This window comes from Nerophis ophidion, linkage group LG09 (genome assembly GCF_033978795.1).
Source record: "Nerophis ophidion isolate RoL-2023_Sa linkage group LG09, RoL_Noph_v1.0, whole genome shotgun sequence".
NCBI lineage: Eukaryota > Metazoa > Chordata > Actinopteri > Syngnathiformes > Syngnathidae > Nerophis > Nerophis ophidion.
Window position 1 is genome coordinate 66,283,928 of NC_084619.1, and position 22,660 is coordinate 66,306,587.

The 22,660-nt window shown below is 37.5% G+C and overlaps 1 protein-coding gene across 4 annotated transcripts in view; it reads right to left on the reverse strand.

The window, feature by feature from the left end:
* LOC133559645 (collagen alpha-1(XVII) chain-like) overlaps positions 1 to 17,164 on the reverse strand; it is a 78,844-nt gene extending 61,680 nt beyond the window's left edge. For 3 of the 4 annotated variants that reach the window (XM_061911594.1, XM_061911593.1, XM_061911592.1), the window contains exons 1-4: positions 17,011 to 17,164; positions 8,749 to 8,813; positions 2,180 to 2,212; positions 1,939 to 2,049 (exon numbers count right to left, since the gene is read on the reverse strand). In XM_061911594.1, the coding sequence (XP_061767578.1) occupies positions 1,939 to 2,049; positions 2,180 to 2,212; positions 8,749 to 8,803 (199 nt within the window). In that variant the 5' untranslated portion in view covers positions 8,804 to 8,813; positions 17,011 to 17,164. The remainder of the gene's footprint in view (positions 1 to 1,938; positions 2,050 to 2,179; positions 2,213 to 8,748; positions 8,814 to 17,010) is intronic. The other variant, XM_061911595.1, reaches the window with a different exon arrangement.
* Positions 17,165 to 22,660: the final 5,496 nt, after the last annotated feature.

Here is a 22,660-nt window from a genome sequence, read left to right on the forward strand (position 1 = left end):
ACGCTCTGACCAAAGATTGTACACCTCTTTTATTTGGACTTTCCCTGGTTAGATGGTAACAGCTGTTTCTAAAGGGACGGGGGGTCGTAAACAGCCGCTGACTTTGGTCCCAAAACAGTTCAAAGAAAAGGTGCCTGAAGGGGTGGGGGGGGTCAGGTTTCGCTTCCCCCCCGCTTTGTAGATCTCGGGTCGAGACAACATTTTCCCGCGGATTACGATAGATCAAAGAAACCGACACCTTCATGTCGCTTCCTATCCTACACAGTGGAGTTTTACAAGCATTTTAAGACAGCTTTTGTACTCTCGCCGGGAACTCATGGAAAAACTAAGTTTTGTGATAAGTTAGTTACAATTAGCAGCACGGTGGAACAGGGGTTAGTGCACGTGCCTCACAATACGAAGGTCCTGGGGTAGACCTGAATTCAATCCCAGGCTCGGGATCTTTCTGTGTGGAGTTGGTATGTTCTCCCCGTGACTGCATGGGTTCCCTCCTGGTACTTGGGCTTCCTCCCACCTCCAAAGTAGTGCACCTGCGGATAGGCCCCTCCCACCTCCAAAGACATGCACCTGGGGATAGGCCCCTCCCACCTCCAAAGACATACACCCGGGGATAGGCCCCTCCCACCTCCAAAGACATGCACCTGGGGATAGGCCCCTCCCACCTCCAAAGACATACACCCGGGGATAGGCCCCTCCCACCTCCAAAGACATGCACCTGGGGATAGGCTCCTCCCACCTCCAAAGACATGCACCTGGGGATAGGCCCCTCCCACCTCCAAAGACATGCACCTGGGGATAGGCCCCTCCCACCTCCAAATACATGCACCTGGGGATAGGCCCCTCCCACCTCCAAAGACATACACCCGGGGATAGGCCCCTCCCACCTCCAAAGACATGCACCTGGGGATAGGCCCCTCCCACCTCCAAAGACATGCACCAGGGGATAGGCCCCTCCCACCTCCAAAGACATGCACCTGGGGATAGGGCCCCTCCCACCTCCAAAGACATGCACCTGGGGATAGGCCCCTCCCACCTCCAAAGACATGCACCTGGGGATAGGCCCCTCCCACCTCCAAAGACACGCACCTGGGGATAGGCTGATTGGCAACACTAAATGGGCCCTAGTGTGGGAATGTTGTCTGTCTATCTGTGTTGGCCCTGCAATGAGGTGGCGACTTGTCCAGGGTGTACCACGCCTCCCGCCCGAAAGCAGCTGAGATAAGCTCGAGCACCCCCCGCAATCCCAAAAGGGACACGCAGTAGAAAATGGATGGATGAATAGATACCAATATTCTGACATTTATCATTTAGGGACGGCGTGGCGCAGTGGTAGAGTGGCCGTGCGCAACCCTAGGGTCCCTGGTTCAATCCCCACCTAGTACCAAACTCGTCACGTCCGCCGTGTCCTGAGCAAGACACTTCACCCTTGCTCCTGATGGGTGCTGGTTAGCCCCTTGCATGGCAGCTCCCTCCATCAGTGTGTGAATGGGTAAATTTGGAAGTAGTGTCAAAGCGCTTTGAGTGCCTTGAAGGTAGAAAAGCGCTATACAAGCAAAACCCATTTCTTTATTTATTTATGACCTGAAATCTACAAAACAGAAAGGGGGCAAACCTGACACTGCTCCAAGCACCTTTTTGTTTGAACTGTTTATGACCCAGTGAAAATGTTTATGACCTACTTACCTATGCTACGTAATCAGGAAATGCCCAAATAAAGGAGGAGGCATACAAGGGTGCAGGTCCACACGCGCGCTCCTCATGAGCAAAATTGAATCCCGTCTCTGTTTGATTCCTTGCTTCTTGTTTTATTTAATAGATAGTTGGGTGTTGCTAATCATGTCCCCCCCAAGATATCTGGGGGTTGTTGCTATGGACAAAAAAAAACAATTTCTGCTGTATAGGATGTGAACTTTGCTCTCAGGAGGGACCGAGACTCACAGGAAGTGAAGTAAGTGGTGCTGCTCTTCTGCGTCAAGACATTCTTCTCCAATGCCGTCCCACCGCCGCTGCTGCTGGCCATGTTCCTGGGACTGGATCCCGCGGTTCCCTCTAGCAACCAGAGCACACACAAGCACAACACGGAGACGGCGTTGGCCGTTAGTCATGGGGCACTTCCCTCCCGGCTGCACGCTCGTAATTACGACTCGGGGCCTTTTTGGCCCCTGCGGCAGCAACTCACTTGGCGGAAGGGACGTCAGTCTGCTTGTGGACTCTGTCGCCAACACAAGGAACATCATGAGAAAAACAAATATCTTAAAAGTGTTGACTTCAACGGGCGAGCAAGTGACGAATGAGTGGGAGGAGCCTGATGATTAGTTCCCAAAGCATGAAAGAGAGAGTGGTGTTGACATCCCAGAAGGTCTTCTAACAAGGATCATCCTTAAAAGGTGACTTCTTGGTTTTGTTTGGCCCGCATCATAAAATTGGAGCTGCCCGGTGGAGGAAAGTGCTTTTTTACGGTAGCCTTACATGGAGTTTTCACATTTACCGCCATGTTCCGTAGAGCCAAAAGGCATATTTTGTTGTTACCGAAATGAAAAACTAATCCATTATTATTATTATTATTATTATAGTGGATTATATGTAATATATTGGAATATGTGTACTATAGTGGATTATGTGTACTATAGTAGATTATGTGTACTACAGTGGATTATGTGTAATATAGTGGATTATGTGTACTATAGTGGATTATGTGTAATATTGTGGATTATGTGTACTATTGTGGATTATGTGTACTATAGTGGATTGTGTGTACTATTGTGGATTATATGTACTATATTGGATTATGTGTACTATAGTGGATTATGTGTACTATGGTGGATTATGTGTACTGTAGTGGATTATATGTAATATATTGGATTATGTGTACTATATTGGATTATGTGTACTATAGTGGATTATGTGTACTATAGTGGATTATGTGTACTATAATGGGTTATGTGTACTATAGTGGATTATGTGTACTATAGTGGATTATGTGTAATATATTGGATTATGTGTACTATGTTGGATTATGTGTACTATATTGGAATATGTGTACTATAGTGGATTATGTGTACTATAATGGATTATGTGTACTATAGTGGATTATGTGTACTATAGTGGATTATGTGTAATATATTGGAATATGTGTACTATGTTGGATTATGTATACTATAATGAATTATGTGAACTAATTTGGATTATGTGTACTATATTGGATTATGTGTACTATATTGGATTATGTGTACTATATTGGAATATGTGTACTATAGTGGATTATGTGTACTATATTGGATTATGCTTACTCTATTAGATTAAACAAGTACAAAAGGGTGTTATTTCATGTCCTGATGTTAAAAACTGCATTTAGAAGGCAGTTGTTGTTTTTTTACTGTACTGTATGTACTTGTGTCTTGTATTGGAGCGGGCAAGCGTACCTAATGAGTGTGTTTATACTTCCTGGACATGATCATTAATAACGCCAACAGCGTAACAGTGTGCACCAACATCATCATTCCTCCCTCATCTCCTCCTCCTCCTCCTCTCATTCTTCTCCTTCCAGACATTTATGGCTACAAAGTAAAGGCGGACATATTTTAGCTGCCAACAAGAACGCCTTTGTGACGCCAACTTCACGTCCATCTCCTAAAACCTCTTTTGAGCTCTTGTAATGTGTTTTTTTTGTTTCTCCCTTCCATGTGAGTGTGCCTTGCTACACTTCAATGTAAAGAGCAGGCTTTGCGACACGTCCTAAAATAATGACAGTTGTGAGGCCGTAACATTAGCCCTCGCCAACTAACATTTGTGTCCTGACGCGAGGCGATTATATTTAAAAAAGTGACGGGCGATGAGGAGAATGGTCCGAGCTGATGATGGGTTCACTTCCAGACGCCACTTGACCCGCCCGCGCTGATAAAGTAGTTAGGACATTGAGTTATTCCAGCTGGCCAGGCAGGCGTGAGGGAGAGGAAAAGAGCGCCAGAGAAATATGAAAGCTGAGAGTCAGAAGCAGAAGTCATGCTGTGATGATGGTGAGGGTCAGCAGCCCAAGAAAAATAAAGAGTAATACAAAGAAACTAATAGACTAAAGTGGTATTTAAGGGGGTTATTTTGGTCTTTGAACACAACTTTTTCAAGAGACATGTGCCTTCAGTACAGTGGAACCTCTTTAGTTCTTTGAACACAACCTTTGCCTTCAATAAATTGGAACCTCTTTAGGTCTTTGAACACAACCTTTGCCTTCAATAAATTGGAACCTCTTTAGGTCTTTGAACACAACCTTTGCCTTCAATAAATTGGAACCTCTTTAGGTCTTTGAACACAACTTTTGCCTTCAATACAGTAGAACCTCTTTAGGTCTTTGAACACAACCTTTGCCTTCAATAAATTGGAACCTCTTTAGGTCTTTGAACACAACCTTTGCCTCCAATAAATTGGAACCTCTTTAGGTCTTTGAACACAACCTTTGCCTTCTAAACAGTGGAACCTCTTTAGGTCTTTGAACACAACCTTTTCAAGGACACATACAGTAGAACATCTTTAGGTCTTTGCACACAACCTTTTCCAGGAAATACACACATATATACTGTATATATATTATATACATACACACATATACATATATATATATATATATATATATATATATATATATATATATATATATATATAATTGTATATATATATATATATATATATATATAGATATATATATATATATATATATATATATATATATATAATTGTATATATATATATATATATATATAGATATATAGATATATATATATATATATATATATATATATATAAACACATACATACACACACACATATATGTGTATATATATATATATACACGCGCACAGGTTTACCAACACACACACACACACACACACATATATATATATACACACACACACACACACACACACATTTATATACATATACACATATATATACACATATATATACATATATATATATATATAAACACACACACAGCTATACCTACACACATATATATACATGCATATACACATACACACATATGTATGTATGTATGTATATATATATATATATTGAATATACAGTATATATATATATATATATATATATATATATATATATATATATATATATATATATATATATATATATATATATATATATATATATATATATATATATATATATTCATCCTCTCCTTAAAAGACCTAACCTCGATCCTGACCTCATGGTAAACTACTGACCGGTGTCTCACCTTCCCTTTATTTCGAAAATCCTCGAAAAAATTGTTGCAGAGCAGCTAAATGAGCACTTAGCGTTTAACAATCTATGTGAAACCTTTCAATCCGGTTTCAGGGCAAATCACTCGACTGAGACAGCCCTCGCAAAATTGACTAATGATCTATTGCTAACGATGGACTCTGATGCGTCATCTATGTTGCTGCTCCTCGATCTTAGCGCTGCTTTCGATACCGTCGATCATAATATTTTATTAGAGCGTATCAAAATACGAATTGGTATGTCAGACTCAGCCCTGTCATGGTTTAACTCTTATCTTACTGATAGGATGCAGTGCGTCTCCTATAACAGTGTGACTTCGGACTATGTTAAGGTAACGTGTGGAGTTCCCCAGGGTTCGGTCCTTGGCCCTGTACTCTTCAGCATCTACATGCTGCCGCTAGGTGACGTCATACGCAAATACGGTATTAGCTTTCACTGTTATGCTGATGACACCCAACTTTACATGCCCCTAAAGCTGACCAACATGCCGGACTGTAGTCAGTTGGAAGCGTGTCTTAATGAAATTAAACAATGGATGTCCGCTAACTTTTTGCAATTTAATGCCAAAAAAACGGAAATGCTGATTATCGGTCCTGCTAGACACCGACCTCTATTTAATAATACAACTTTAACATTTGACAACCAAATAATAAAACAAGGTGACTCTGTAAAAAATCTGGGTATTATCTTCGACCCAACTCTCTCCTTTGAGTCACACATTAAAAGCGTTACTAAAACGGCCTTCTTTCATCTCCGTAATATCGCTAAAATTCGCTCCATTTTGTCCACTAAAGACGCCGAGATCATTATCCATGCGTTTGTTACGTCTCGTCTCGATTACTGTAACGTATTATTTTCGGGTCTCCCCATGTCTAGCATTAAAAGATTACAGTTGGTACAAAATGCGGCTGCTAGACTTTTGACAAGAACAAGAAAGTTTGATCATATTACGCCTGTACTGGCTCACCTGCACTGGCTTCCTGTGCACTTAAGATGTGACTTTAAGGTTTTACTACTTACGTATAAAATACTACACGGTCTAGCTCCAGCCTATCTTGCAGATTGTATTGTACCGTATGTCCCGGCAAGAAATCTGCGTTCAAAAGACTCCGGCTTATTAGTGATTCCTAGAGCTCAAAAAAAGTCTGCGGGCTATAGAGCGTTTTCCGTTCGGGCTCCAGTACTCTGGAATGCCCTCCCGGTAACAGTTCGAGATGCTACCTCAGTAGAAGCATTTAAGTCTCATCTTAAAACTCATTTGTATACTCTAGCCTTTAAATAGACCTCCTTTTTAGACCAGTTGATCTGCCGCTTCTTTTCTTTCTCCTATGTCCCCCCCTCCCTCGTGGAGGGGGTCCGGTACGATGACCATGGATGAAGTACTGACTGTCCAGAGTCGAGACCCAGGATGGACCGCTCGTCGGGACCCAGGATGGACCGCTCGCCTGTATCGGTTGGGGACATCTCTACGCTGCTGATCCGCTTCAGATGGTTTCCTGTGGACGGGACTCTCGCTGCTGTCTTGGAGCCACTATGGATTGAACTTTCACAGTATCATGTTGGACCCGCTCGACATCCATTGCTTTCGGTCCCCTAGAGGGGGGGGGTTGCCCACATCTGAGGTCCTCTCCAAGGTTTCTCATAGTCAGCATTGTCGCTGGCGTCCCACTGAATGTGAATTCTCCCTGCCCACTGGGTGTGAGTTTTCCTTGCCCTTTTGTGGGTTCTTCCGAGGATGTTGTAGTCGTAATGATTTGTGCAGTCCTTTGAGACATTTGTGATTTGGGGCTATATAAATAAACATTGATTGATTGATTGATGTCCGTTGTGTCCTGAGCAAGACACTTCACCCTTGCTCCTGATGGGTGCTGGTTAGCGCCTTGCATGGCAGCTCCCTCCATCAGTGTGTGAATGTGTGTGTGAATGGGTAAATGTGGAAGTAGTGTCAAAGCGCTTTGAGTACCTTGAAGGTAGAAAAGCGCTATACAAGTACAACCCATTTATCATTTATATATATATATATATATATATATATATATGTATATATTTATTTATATATATATATTTATATATACACACACACACCCATACAGCTATACCTACACACATATATATACATGCATGTACACATTTACAAATTCACATATATGTATGTATGCATGTATATATACAGTATATATAAATATATACATATATATATAGATACATACAAACATATATATACACATAAATACACACATATATACATTCACACATACATACGCATATATATACACACACACACATATATATATACATACACATTTATGTATATATATATATATATATATATATATATATATATATACACACACACACACATATATATATACACACACATATATATACACACATTTATATATATATATATATATATATATACATACACACATATACATATACACACACATATATATATACACACACATATATATATACACACATATATATACATACACATTTATATATATATATACACACACATATATATACACACACATTTATATATATATATATATATATATATACATACACACATATATGTATACATACACGCACATGTATATATACATACACATACATATAAATATAGATACATACATATACACCTACACATATATATATATATATATATATATATATATATATATATATATATATGTATGTATATATATATATATATATATGTATATATATATATATATATATATATATATATATATATATATATATATATATACATATATATATATATATATACATATATATATATAAATATACATATATATATGTATATATATATATATATATATATATATATATATATATATATACATATATATATATACATATATATATATATACACACATACACAAATACATGTATATCAAAAATACATGCAAACCAATACGTTGTGCCAAACAACATATGCCCAAGCCAGTCAGAGCTTTTCTTCTTGGCACTCACACACATACACCGATTGTTATTTCAAGTTTCAAGGCTGAAAAAGACGGGTTGTCTTTGGTTCAAGGACTTCATGCAAATCAACAAGTGGCACCAAACGACTCTAGCCCGGGCCAACCACAGCTTTTCTTCCTGACACCCACACAAAAAGTTGTTATTTTAAGTTCCAGAGCTACCAAAAACACGCACCGGTCGTCTTATATTTGAGGACCCGACTGTACAATACATGCCAACCAACAGGTGGAACCAGGCGAGACACTCGAGTGGTTGTCACTTCAAACCTCATTTCAAAAACAATAATAGTAGTTTCAAGTCCAAAGATGTCTTTCATTGATTTTAACACAGTTGAAAATTTTTTCTGGTGGGATTGTGATGGTTTGACTTCTATTTCCAATACTTGCTACGGGGGAAAGGATTTTGAAGTCAAGAGGTTCCACTGTACCAGAGAAATTCCATTTCCAGAACCTCACCCCGTTCCTGCGGCAAGTCTCCCGAGAAGTCCACCAGTCTGGTTAGCTGGTCCATCTCATCTTATCTGCGACATGATGACAAGAAGTTCAACTACTGAGGCTGGCTAAGTTGAAATGATCCTTTCTAAGTTGAAATTATCCTTTCTAAGTTGAAATGATGCTGGTTAAAGGCCTACTGAAATGAGATTTTCTTATTTAAACGGGGATAGCAGATCCATTCTATGTGTCATACTTGATCATTTCGCGATATTGCCATATTTTTGCTGAAAGGATTTAGTAGAGAACATCGACGATAAAGTTTGCAACTTTTGGTCGCTAATAAAACAGCCTTGCCTGTACCGGAAGTAGCAGACGATGTGCGCGTGACGTCACGGGTTGTGGAGCTCCTCACATCCTCACATTGTTTATAATCATAACCTCCAGCAGCAAGAGCGATTCGGACCGAGAAAGCGACAATTTTCCCATTAACTTGAGCGAGGATGAAAGATTCGTGGATGAGGAAAGTTAGAGTGAAGTACAAAAAAAAAAAAGAAAAGGCGACGGCTCCAGTGGGACCGTTTCAGATGTAATTAAACACATTTACTAGGATATTTCTGGAAAATCCTTTATCTGCTTATTGTTTTAATAGTGTTTTAGTGAGATTGTAAAGTCATACCTGAAAGTCGGATGGCTGCGGTGAACGCCAGTGTCTCTGAGAGAAGCCGAGGAGCCAAGATCACAGCTGCCTTTTTGAGCCGCAGGATGAGGTCGCGTAATCCACTGAAGTCTCCGGTAAGAGCCGACTTAATATCACAATTTTCCCATCCAAAAACTTGCTGGTTGACGTCGAGAAACATGCTCGCTTAACCGCTCTGTGTTAAAGTTTTACAACAAACAAAGAAACACCGGCTGTGTTTCGGTGCTAAAGGCGGCCGCAATACACCGCTTCCCACCTACATCTTTCTTCTTTGATGTCTCCATTATTAATTGAACAAATTGCACAAGATTCAGCAACACAGATGTTCAAATTACTGTTTAATGTGCGATGAAAAGAGATTACTTTTAGCCGTAAGTGGTGCTGGGCTAATATGTCCGCTACAAACCGCAACGTTTTCAACAAGAAACTCCGCGGGAAATTTAAAATTGTACTTTAGTAAACTAAACCGGCCGTATTGGCATGTGTTGCAATGTTAATATTTCATCATTGATGTATAAACTATCAGACTGCGTGGTCGCTAGTAGTGGCTTTCAGTAGGCCTTTAAGTGTAAATGATGCTGGCTAAATTGAAATGATGCTCTAATGACGTGTAAAACATCACAAGAATGTCACAAGATTCCCTTCAAAGAGTCGCGAGGCTGCCGTGGAATTAATACTTTGATCTGAAAATGTCACGCTGTTTTTTTTAAGTCACTTATGAATATCATCTGTTTTGCACTTCTTGTCCTTCAAGTTACAAAAGCAGTGAGGCTGTCACGTTGTGTAAATGGTAAATAAAAAGAGAATACAATGATTTGCAAATCCTTTTCGACTTATTTTCAATTGAATAGACTGCAAAGGCAAGATAATTAACATTCCAACTGGTGAACTTTGTTATTTTTTGCAAATATTAGCTCATTTGGAATTTGATGCCTGCAACATGTTCCAAAGACGCTGGCACAAGTGGCAAAAAAGACTGAGAGAGTTGAGGAATGCTCATCAAAGACTTATATGGAACATCCCACAGGTGTGCAGGCTAATTGGGAACAGGTGGGTGCCATGATTGGCTATAAAAGCAGCTTCCGTGAAATGCTCACTAATTCACAAACAAGGATGGTGCAAAGGGTCACCACTTTGTCAACAAATGCCTGAGTAAATTGTTTAGGAACAACATTTCTCAAGCAGCTATTGCAAGGAATTTAGGGATTTCACCATCTACGCTCCGTAATATCATCAAAAGGTTCAGAGAATCTGGAGAAATCACTGCACATAAGCCATGATATTACGCACCTAGCATCCCTCACGTGCTACTGCATCAAAAAGCGACATCAGTGTGTAAAGGATATTACCACATGGGCTCAGGAACACTTCAGAAAACCACTGTCAGTAACTACAGTTGGCCGCTACATCTGTAAGTGCAGGTTAAAACTCTACTATGCAAAGCCAAAGCCAGTTATCAACAACACCCAGAAACGCCGCTGGCTTCGCTGGGCCCGAGCTCATCCAAGATGGACTGATGTAAAGTACTAAAGTGTTCTGTGGTCTGACGAGTCCACAATTCAAATTGTTTTTGGAAACTGTGGACATTGTGTCCTCTGGACCAAAGAGGAGAAGAACTATCCGGACTGTTCTAGGCTGAAAGTGTAAAAGTCAGCATGTGTGAAGGTATGGGGGTGTATTAGTGGCCAAGGCATGGCTAACTTACACATCTGTGAAGGCACCATTAATGCTGAAGGGTATGTATAGCTTTTGGAGCAACATATGTTGTTATCATGGACGCCCCTGCTTATTTCAGCAAGACGATGGCAAGCCAGGTGTTACAACAGCGTGGCTTTATAGTAAAAGAGTGCGGGAACTAGTCTGGCCTGCCTGTAGTCCGGACATTGAAAATGTGTGAAGGCTAAAATATGAGAAGGGAGACTGTTGAACAACTTAAGCTGTACATCAAGCAAGAATGGGAAAGAAGTCCACTTCAAAAATGTGTCTCCTCAGTTCCCAGAGCTTTACTGAGTGTTGTTAAAAGGAAAGGCCATGTAACACACTGGTAAACATTCAAGTTCATGATTATTTTTCAAAAAAAATTAAGTTTCTCAGTGTGAAGATAAAATATCTTGTCTTTGCAGTCTATTCAATTGAATATAAATTGAAAAGGATTTGTTGTATCCTCTTTTTATTGACCATTTACCCAACGTGACAACTTCACTGCTTTTGGCTTTTGTACAATCTATTCTACGCCAACAGTGGTAAGAATTGGGCTCCACGGTAACTCTTTGTGCCTTTTCAGGGCCTAAAGAGGCGCACCCTAAGCTGTAAAAGCCAAAAGTGGAGGTTTTAAAAGCACGACAATTATCCTAGAAAAAAAAAACATTTTATACCAGGGGTGTCCAAACTTTCCCACCAAGTTCAAAGTATGCAAGGGACATTTAGATATATATTTATTTTGTTTTAAAAAATGCCCCAAAAAAAGACATGAATGCAGAATCCTTTTGGGCAGTAACGCTATGGAAGGTTATGTGTCCGGATCAAGGCACGAAACAGGAAGTGCATTTTCAACTTGCAGCACGTGCAAACTGTCATTGCGGTTGAATACAAATCAATACAGCTGTTAGCAAAGAAAAATTAGTCTGCACCGTTTAATGAGCCACATGGTTCAAAGCGTACTTCAGAAAATATGGTATATATATATATATATATATACATACATATATACATTGATATATAATTGAGCGCTTTGAGTGTCTAGAAAAGTGCGATACAAATCTAAGTTATTATATATATATATATTTAAATACATTGATATGCATGTATATATATATATATATCAATGTATGTAAATATATATATGTGTATATATATAAATGTATGTATATATACATATATATGTATGTATATATATATATATATATATATATACGTGTATGTATATATATCAGAATTTAGTATCAGCTTTGTGACAAAATTATAGTTATTACTGTAAACAATTCAATTTTTCCACATTACGTCATGTTTTTTGCTCTTTTTTCTTCCATTTTCACTGTTGTTGTTTTATTCTGATAATAAAAATATATATTTTTTCCATATATGAATGTTTATTTACATAGTCATTGTTTCCTAACGGTGCCTGTCACATGGCAGTAAAACGGCTGATCAAACAAAACAGAAACCATCGCCATATATATATATATATATATATATATATATATATATATATATATATATATATCAGTGGTTCTTAACCTGGGTTCGGTGAGTTGGTCTCAGGGGTTCGGCGGAGGTCAAGACACATCCGACTTATCGTGTGTATAGAACGTTCTCCCTATCTGCGTATTATGTATACGGCAACCGCAGAAGTCCCACTAATTTTGTCAGAACGGGGGCTATGATGTGGTTTATTTTCCCGGAATAGAAAGGAAGGTGATGGGACATGGCGTGAAGGTAAAGACACATTTGAATGTATCTATAAAGAAAAGTGCAAACTAAAGGCGGAGAACAAACTTGGCTGAAAAATAAAAACTACCACAAAGGCAAAACTGTGGATATGAAACAAAAGACTCGCTAAACGTGACATGAATAAACAAAACTTACTTGGAAGGAAATGAGCACAGCGATACATAACTGGAGTGAACAGAGCATGGAGCAACAACAATGACGCCAGCCCGACTGCCTGGCAACTACAAGCTTAAATCATAGCGACATGATTAACACAGGTGCGTGAGTCCTAAACAAATGAGGTGCGTGAATCCAAATGTGTACAGGTGAACTAATCGGTCGTCATGGTGACAAAACAATGGCGCGTAAACAGGAACTAAAAAGTGTCTTAAACCAACAGAACATAACTAAACAAAACGTGACCACAGAACATGACAAATTTGCAGGTGTGGAATTTGTTATGAGTTCTTGCTCTGTGTTGGTTTTGTTCTTTGAAAAAGGTGATGTTCACGCAGAGTTCTTTTTGTGCACCAGTAAAAAAAACATATAACTTTTGTCTTGAATTTGAAAAAAAAATTGTTTTAATTTTCATTAAAGAAGGGTTCGTTAAATGCGCATTTGAACTGGTGGGGTTCGGTACCTCCAACAAGGTTAAGAACCACTGATATATATATATATATATATATATATATATATATATATATATATATATATATATATATATATATATATATATGACATATTTTCTGGGTTACGTTTTGAACCCTGTGGCTCATAAAATGGTGTGGCTAATTTATGGATTTTTCTTTGCTCTATCAAGCTAGCGCCGTTAGTATTAGCTAATATGCTAACTGTGTTAGTATTATTAGCTCACAAGGGCATTATTTTCTTATCGTTTCAGTTTCGTCATTTCACCGTGGAGTTATTGAGTCTGTTTAGCTGTTTGGAGAGCTAGTGGGTCCGTGACGGTGGTTTCTGTTTTGTTTGATCAGCCGTTTTACTGCCTTGTGACAGGCACTGTTGGGAAACAATGAATATATGTAAATTAACATTCATATATGGAAAAAAAAATATTTCTTCTAAATTTTGGTGGATGCAGCTTAAATTCTGATGCCCTTGATTGCCCGGAAAATACGGTAACATCTGTCTTTATCGGAATCAAATTGTCTCATTACGTCTTTTTGCCCTTTTTTCTTGCTATTGTTTTTTTTCATGACAATATTACACTGCATTATATCATACAGACGCGCATTTTTCTGTAAATAGCTTACAAAACGCACAAAAAGGAGCAGCTCTTATTGTGTCGTGATAACAAACAAACAAAAGCAACGGAAGCCCATCCCTTATTACCACACCCTAGGAATATTTGACGTTAAAAACTTCCCTATTTCTATTACTTCCCCATATGCTGACCACACACTTTTTTTTTTTTGCAAACCCACTTCCTAAATTCCATTAGATTCTGTATATGTATATGTATATGTATATGTATATGTATATGTATATGGTGATGGCTTCTGTTTTGTTTGATCAGCCGTTTTACTGCCGTGTGACAGGCACCATTGGGGAAACAATGACTATATGTAAATAAACATTCATATATGGAAAAAATATTTCTTTCTTCTAAAATTTGGTGGGTGCAGCTTAAATTCCGATGCCCTTGATAGCCTGGAAAATACGGTAACTTCTGTATTTATTGGAATGAAAATGTCTCATTATATCTTTTTGCCCTTTTTTTCTTACTGTTGTTTCTTTTCCCTGACAATATTACACGGCATTATACCAATTTCCTGCCACAAATCCCCTGTAAATAGCTTACAAAACGCATGAAAAAGAGCAGCTCTTATTGTGTCGGGATAACAAACAAACAAAAGCAGCAGAAGCCCATCCTTCATTACCACACCCTAGGAATATTTGGCATTAAAAACTTCCCTATTTCCCCATATGCTGACCAGACACTTTTTTCATTTTTTTTTGCAAACCCACATCCTAAATTCCATTAGATTCTGCATATATATATATATATATATATGATGATGGCTTCTGTTTTGTTTGATCAGCCGTTTTACTGCCGTGTGACAGGCACAGTTAGGAAACAACATTCATATATGGAAAAAATTTATTTTTTTCTAAAATTTGGTGGGTGCGGCTTGAATTCCGATGCCATGATAGCCCGGAAAATATGGTGATATTCGTATTGTTTGGAATCATTACGTCTTTTTGCCCTTTTTTTCCCCCTGACAGTATTCCACAGCATTATACCATAGAGACAAGCATTTTCCTGCCACAAATCTCTAGTGAATAGCTCACAAAACGCACAAGGAGCAGCTCTTATTGTGTTGGGATAACAAACAAACAAAAGCAACAGAGAAGCCCATCCTTCATTACCACACCCTAGGAATATTTGGCATTAAAAAACTTCCCTATTTCCCCATATGCTGACCAGACACTTTTTAAATTTTTTTTTTGCAAACCCACATCCTAAATTCCATTAGATTCTGCATATATATATATATATATATATATATATATATATATATATATATATATATATATATATATCAATCAATCAATGTTTACTTATATAGCCGTAAATCACTAGTGTCTCAAAGGGCTGCACAAACCACTAGGACATCCTCGGTAGGCCCACATAAGAGCAAGGAAAACTCACACCCAGTGGAACGTCGGTGACAATGATGACTATGAGAACCTTGGAGAGGAGGAAAGCAATGGATGTCGAGCGGGTTTAACATGATACTGTGAAAGTTCAATCCATAATGGATCCAACACAGTCGCAAGAGCATATATATATTTATATATATATATTTATATATATATATATATATATATATTATATATATATACATGCGATGGCTTCTGACGATGGTTTCTGTTTTGTTTGATCAGCCGTTTTACTGCCGTGTGACAGGCACAGTTAGGAAACAATGAATATATGTAAATAAACATTCATATATGGAAAAAATATATATTTTTCTAAAATTTGGTGGGTGCGGCTTGAATTCCGATGCCATGATAGCCCGGAAAATATGCTAATATTTGTATTTATTGGAATCATTACGCCTTTTTGCCCTTTTTTAACACGACATTTTACCATACAGACTCGCATTTTCCTGCCACAAATCTCTAATGAATAGCTCGCAAAACGCACAAGGCGCAGCTCTTATTGTGTCGGGATAACAAACAAACAAAAGCAACAGAAGCCCATCCTTCATTACCACACCCTACGAATATTTGGCATTAAAAACTTCCCTAATTCCCTATATGCTGAGCAGACATTTTTTTCATTTTTTTTTTGCAAACCCACATTATATATATATATATATATATATATATATATATATATATATATATATATATATGGCGATGGCTTCAGCCGATGGCTTCTGTTTTGTTTGATCAGCCGTTTTACTGCCGTGTGACAGGCACCGTTAGGAAACAATGTCTATATGTAAATAAACATTCATATATGGAAAAAATATATTTTCTTTCTGAAATTTGGTGGGTGCGGCTTGAATTCCGATGCCATGATAGCCCGGAAAATATGGTGATATTCGTATTGTTTGGAAACATTACGTCTTTTTGCCCTTTTTTTCCCCCTGACAATATTCCACGGCATTATACCATACAGACACGCATTTTCCTGCCAAAAATCTCTTGTGAATAGCTCACAAAACGCACAAGGAGCAGCTCTTATTGTGTCGGGATAACAAACAAACAAAAGCAACAGAAGCCCATCCTTCATTACCACACCCTAGGAATATTTGGCATTAAAAACTTCCCTATTTCCCCATATGCTGACCAGACATTTTTTTTTTTTTTGCAAACCCACATCCTAAATTCCATTAGGTTCTGCAAAAAAAAAAGTCACCACATAGCTCCTATCTAAACCTCAGCGCACAACCTGAAATATAAAAATACATAAAGGCTGCTGAGGTCAAGTCCTGGAATATATTTAGCCCAGTAAAAGTATCCACTGATCAGGGTCACTAAGTCATTTCAAAAACACGCCACAGGGAAAAAGAAAATCATTTTGGGGTCATTTGCAGCTCAGCAAGTTGTTGTCACAAATGCCAAGTCAGCAGCTGGCAGGGAAGAAAGAAGCAACAAGATTGAAAAGAGGCTCGAAGCTTCCTTACCTCTAACAGTCAATCAAGTCCCCCTCAGCCTGTGGACCTCCTGAGGGGGGCCGCGTGTGCTCTGGACTTCCTCTAAGTCCTCTCCGCTTTAGCCACAACTTTCTCTCCGAGAAGGGAGGCGGGGTGGGAGGCCAGACTTTGTGGGCAGAGGTCCCAGCCGCGCCCCCTTCGGCTTTTGGCAGGTGGAGCGAGAACAACTGCACAGAAGGCTGGAGCTCTGATATCCCACAGCCGGATCAGGCACTTGAACGCGTCAGCCTGCAAACTTGAGAACACTGAGGGAGAGGGGGAGGAACTCCTAAAAGTGTGTGTGTGTGTGTGTGTGTGTGTATTTACAGTAAAAAAATCTAATGTCAATTTTACAGTAAAATTCTGGCAATTGAATAAAAATAGCAGTACAGTTTTTCCATTTACAGTAATATACACTACATTTTGAGGGGAAATTATTGCAACTTACCATATGTTTTTAACAATGTAGCTTTTAAAAAAATATTCTATTAAAAGGCATAAAAAATGTGTAGTAATAAAACCAAACTGGCAGCTCAGGTGCCGAAATTTTACTTTAAAATTGCATTTTTTTTCCCGGTAAAAAACACAAAATTCTGGCAACTGAGCTGCCTTTTTCTTTATTTTTATTTTTCTGCCATAAAAACAGCAGTACAGTTTTCCATTTACAGTAATATACACTACATTATGAGGTGAAATTATTGCAAACTGCCATATTTTTTTACATTTTAGCTTTTACAAAATCTACTATTCAAAGGCATGAAAAATGTGTAAAAAATGAGCCAAAATTGTACTGGAGAATTGCATTTGTTTTTATTTAAAGTAAAAAATATTTTTTTACATTTTACAGTAAAATTCCGGCAACTGAGCAGCCTTTTTCTTTCTTTCTTTTTTACCATAAAAACAGCAGTACAGTTTTCCCATTTACAGTAATATACACTACATTTTGAGGAGAAATTATTGCAACGTAGCATATGTTTTTTTTAACAATGTAGCTTCTAAAAAAATGTACTAATAAAAGGCATAAAAAAATGTGTCATAAAAAAACAAATTGGCAGCTCAGGGGCTGAAATTTTACTTTAAAATTTAATTTTTTTTTATTTGCAGTAAAAAAAACAAATGTACATTTTAATGTAAAATTTTGGCAACTGAGCTGCCTTTTTCTTTCTTTGCCATAAAAACAGCAGTACTGATTTTGTATTTACAGTAATATACACTACATTTTGAGGTGAAATTATTGCAACTTACCATATATATTTAATGTGTAAAAAAAAAAAAAAATGGCAGCTCAGGTGTCAAAAGTTTACTGTAAAATTGCAGGGTTTTTTTTAATTTACAGTACAAAAAACAAATGTAAATCTTACAGTAAAATTCTGGCAACTGAGCTGCCTTTTCCCCCATAAAAACAGCAGTACAGTTTTTCCATTTACAGTAATATACACTACATTCTGAGGTGAAACTAATGCAAGTGACCATTTTTTAATTACATTTTTTTACATTTTATGCTTTTTTTAAAAATCTACTAAAAAAATGCATAAGAAATTGTGTCATAAAACGAACAAACTGACAGCTCAGGTGCCAAAATTGTACTCAATCAATCAATCAATCAATCAATGTTTATTTATATAGCCCCAAATCACAAATGTCTCAAAGGACTGTACAAATGATTACGACTACGACATCCTCGGAAGAACCCACAAAAGGGCAAGGAAAACTCACACCCAGTGGGCAGGGAGAATTCACATTCAGTGGGACGCCAGTGACAATGCTGACTATGAGAAACCTTGGAGAGGACCTCAGATGTGGGCAACCCCCCCCCCCCCTCTAGGGGACCGAAAGCAATGGATGTCGAGCAGGTCTAACATGATACTGTGAAAGTTCAATCCATAGTGGCTCCAAGACAGCAGTGAGAGTCCCGTCCACAGGAAACCATCTCAAGCGGATCAGCAGCGTAGAGATGTCCCCAACCGATACAGGCGAGCGGTCCATCCTGGGTCCCGACGAGCGGTCCATCCTGGGTCTCGACTCTGGACAGTCAGTACTTCATCCATGGTCATCGGACCGGACCCCCTCCACAAGGGAGGGGGGGACATAGGAGAAAGAAAAGAAGCGGCAGATCAACTGGTCTAAAAAGGAGGTCTATTTAAAGGCTAGAGTATACAGATGAGTTTTAAGATGAGACTTAAATGCTTCTACTGAGGTAGCATCTCGAACTGTTACCGGGAGGGCATTCCAGAGTACTGGAGCCCGAACGGAAAACGCTCTATAGCCCGCAGACTTTTTTTGAGCTCTAGGAATCACTAATAAGCCGGAGTCTTTTGAACGCAGATTTCTTGCCGGGACATATGGTACAATACAATCGGCAAGATAGGCTGGAGCTAGACCGTGTAGTATTTTATACGTAAGTAGTAAAACCTTAAAGTCACATCTTAAGTGCACAGGAAGCCAGTGCAGGTGAGCCAGTACAGGCATAATGTGATCAAACTTTCTTGTTCTTGTCAAAAGTCTAGCAGCCGCATTTTGTACCAACTGTAATCTTTTAATGCTAGACATTGGGAGACCCGAAAATAATACGTTACAGTAATCGAGACGAGACGTAACAAACGCATGGATAATGATCTCGGCGTCTTTAGTGGACAAAATGGAGCGAATTTTAGCGATATTACGGAGATGAAAGAAGGCCGTTTTAGTAACGCTTTTAATGTGTGACTCAAAGGAGAGAGTTGGGTCGAAGATAATACCCAGATTTTTTACAGAGTCACCTTGTTTTATTATTTGGTTGTCAAATGTTAAAGTTGTATTATTAAATAGAGGTCGGTGTCTAGCAGGACCGATAATCAGCATTTCCGTTTTTTTGGCATTAAGTTGCAAAAAGTTAGCGGACATCCATTGTTTAATTTCATTAAGACACGCTTCCAACTGACTACAGTCCGGCGTGTTGGTCAGCTGTACTGTAAATTATTTTTTTATTTACAGTAAAAAAACGTAAATTTTACAGTAAAATTCTGGCAACTGAGCTGCCCTTTTTTTTACCATAAAACCAGCAGTACTGTTTTTCCAATTACAGTAATATACACTACATTTTGAGGTGAAATATTGCAACGTACCATATTATTTTTAATATTTTAGCTTTTAAAAAATCTACAAATAAAATGCAGTGAAAAAAATGGTGTAACAAAACAAACAAACTGGCAGCTCAGGTGTCAAGATTTCACTGTAAAATTGCAGGTTTTTTTTTATTTACAGTAAAAAAAAAAAGTAAATTTTACAGTAAAATTCTGGCAACTGAGCTGCCCTTTTTTTTTTTTTTACCATAAAAACAGAAATACTGTTTTTCTATTTACAGTAATATACACTACATTTTTAGGTGAAATTATTGCAACTTACCATATTTTTTTTTACATTTTAGCTTTTCAAAAATCTACCGATAAAAGGCATAAAAAAATTGTGTCATAAAACAAACAAACTGATAGCTCAGGTGCTAAAATTGTACCGTAAATTATAATTTTTTTTTAATTACAGTAAAAAAAAAAAAAAGAGGACATTTTAACAGTAAAATTCTGGCAACTGGGCTCTCTTTTTTTTTATTTGCCATAAAAACAGCAGTACAGTTTTTCCATTTACAGTAATATACACTACATTTTGAGGTGAAATTATTGCAACTTACTTTATTATTTTTATTATTTTATCTTTTCAAAAATCTACCAATAAAATGCAGTAAAAAACAAACAAAATTGGCAGCTCAGGTGCCATAATTTTACTGTAAAATTGCAGGGTTTTTTTTAATTTACAGTTAAACAACAAATGTAAATCTTATAGTAAAATTCTGGCAACTGAGCTGCCTTTATTTTTTGCCATAAAAACAGCAATGTATGTTTTCCATTTACAGTAATATACACTACATTTTGTGGTGAAATTATTGCAACTTAGCAATTATTTTTTTACATTTTAGTTTTTTTTTTGAAAAAATTACTAATAAAAGGCATAAAAAAATTGTGTAATAAAACAAACAGACAGCTAAGGTGCCAAAAGTGTACTGTAAAATGGAATTATTGTATTTACAGTAAAAAAACGTCAATTTTACAGTAAAATTCTGGCAACTGAGCTGCCATTTTTTTTTAAATAAAGAACAGCAGTACTGTTTTTTCCATTTACAGTAATATACACTACATTTTGAGGTGAAATTATTGCAACTTAACATATTATTTCTAATATTTTAACTTTTAAAAAATCTACTAATAAAATGCAGTAAAAAATGGTGTAACAAAACAAAACTGGCAGCTCAGGTGCCAAACTTTTACTGTAAAATTGCAGGGTTTTTTTTAAATTTACAGTAAAAAACAAATGTAAATCTTATAGTAAAATTCTGGCAACTGAGCTGCCTTTATTTTTTTACCATAAAAACAGCAATATGTGTTTTCCATTTACAGTAATATACACTACATTTTGTGGTGAAATTATTGCAACTTAGCATTTTTTTTTTTTGTACATTTTAGTTAAAACAAATCTACTAATAACAGGCATAAAAAATTGTGTAACTAAACAAACAGACAGGTAAGGTGCCAAAATTGTACTGTAAAATTCAATTTTTTGTATTTACAGTAAAATAAACAACGTCAATTTTACAGTAAAATACTGGCATTTAAAAAAAAGAGAACAGCAGTACTGTTTTTACATTTTAAAGCTTTTAAAAATCTAATGAACGGCATAAAAAAATGGTGTCATAAAACAAACAAACTGGCAGCTCGGGTGCCAAAATTGTACTGTAAATTATATTTTTTATTTATTTAGAGTAAAAAAAACAACATCAATTTTACAGTAAAATTCTGGAAACTGAACTGCCTTTTTTTTTTTTTAAAGAAAACAGTTTAACAGTTTTTCCATTCACAGTAATATACACTACATTTTGAGGTGGAATTATTGCAATTGACCATATTTTTTTGTACATTTTAGTTTAAAAAAAATCTACTAATAAAATGCATTTTAAAAAGGGTGTAATAATAGTAGATTAGAAGCGGCCCTCTGGGGCCCAAACATAACTGCCATGTGGCCCTCAGTGAAAACCACTTTGACACTGAAGGAAAAACAACTGCACAGAAGGCTGGAGCTCTGATGTCCCACAGTCGGACGAGGCACTTGAACGCATCAGCCTGCAATCTTGAAAACATTGAGGAGGAGGAACTCTGTGTGTGTGTGTGTGTGTGTGTGTGTGTGTGTGGGGGGGGGGGGGGGGGGGACTTTTTCTATCTTTTATTGGACTTTGTGGAGAGCTATTGTGTGCAAAAAAAAAAAAGAAAAAGGGGGGAAAAAAGAGAAGTCATCATGTTACAGCTGGATCACATGTGCTGGGAGAGAAGTGGTGAACATTTAGAGGTAGCAGCATCTGTTATTACACGACTTTATCATGGCGGCTGGAGGAGACGACACTTATGAATGTGCCTGATCACAAGTTAAAGGATAACCCAAAAAAAATGAAGATTATCGAAGTAGGAAAGCAAGGAGTTCAACTGTTTGCTTGTAGTTTTTGGAGAAAACGACACGTTTGAATTTTGAAAAGAGTTGTGTGTGCTTTTGTACAAACTAACATCTTTAGAGTATAAACATATATTATACTTTAAAGTATAATAAGGCAGGTGTGGTTTTT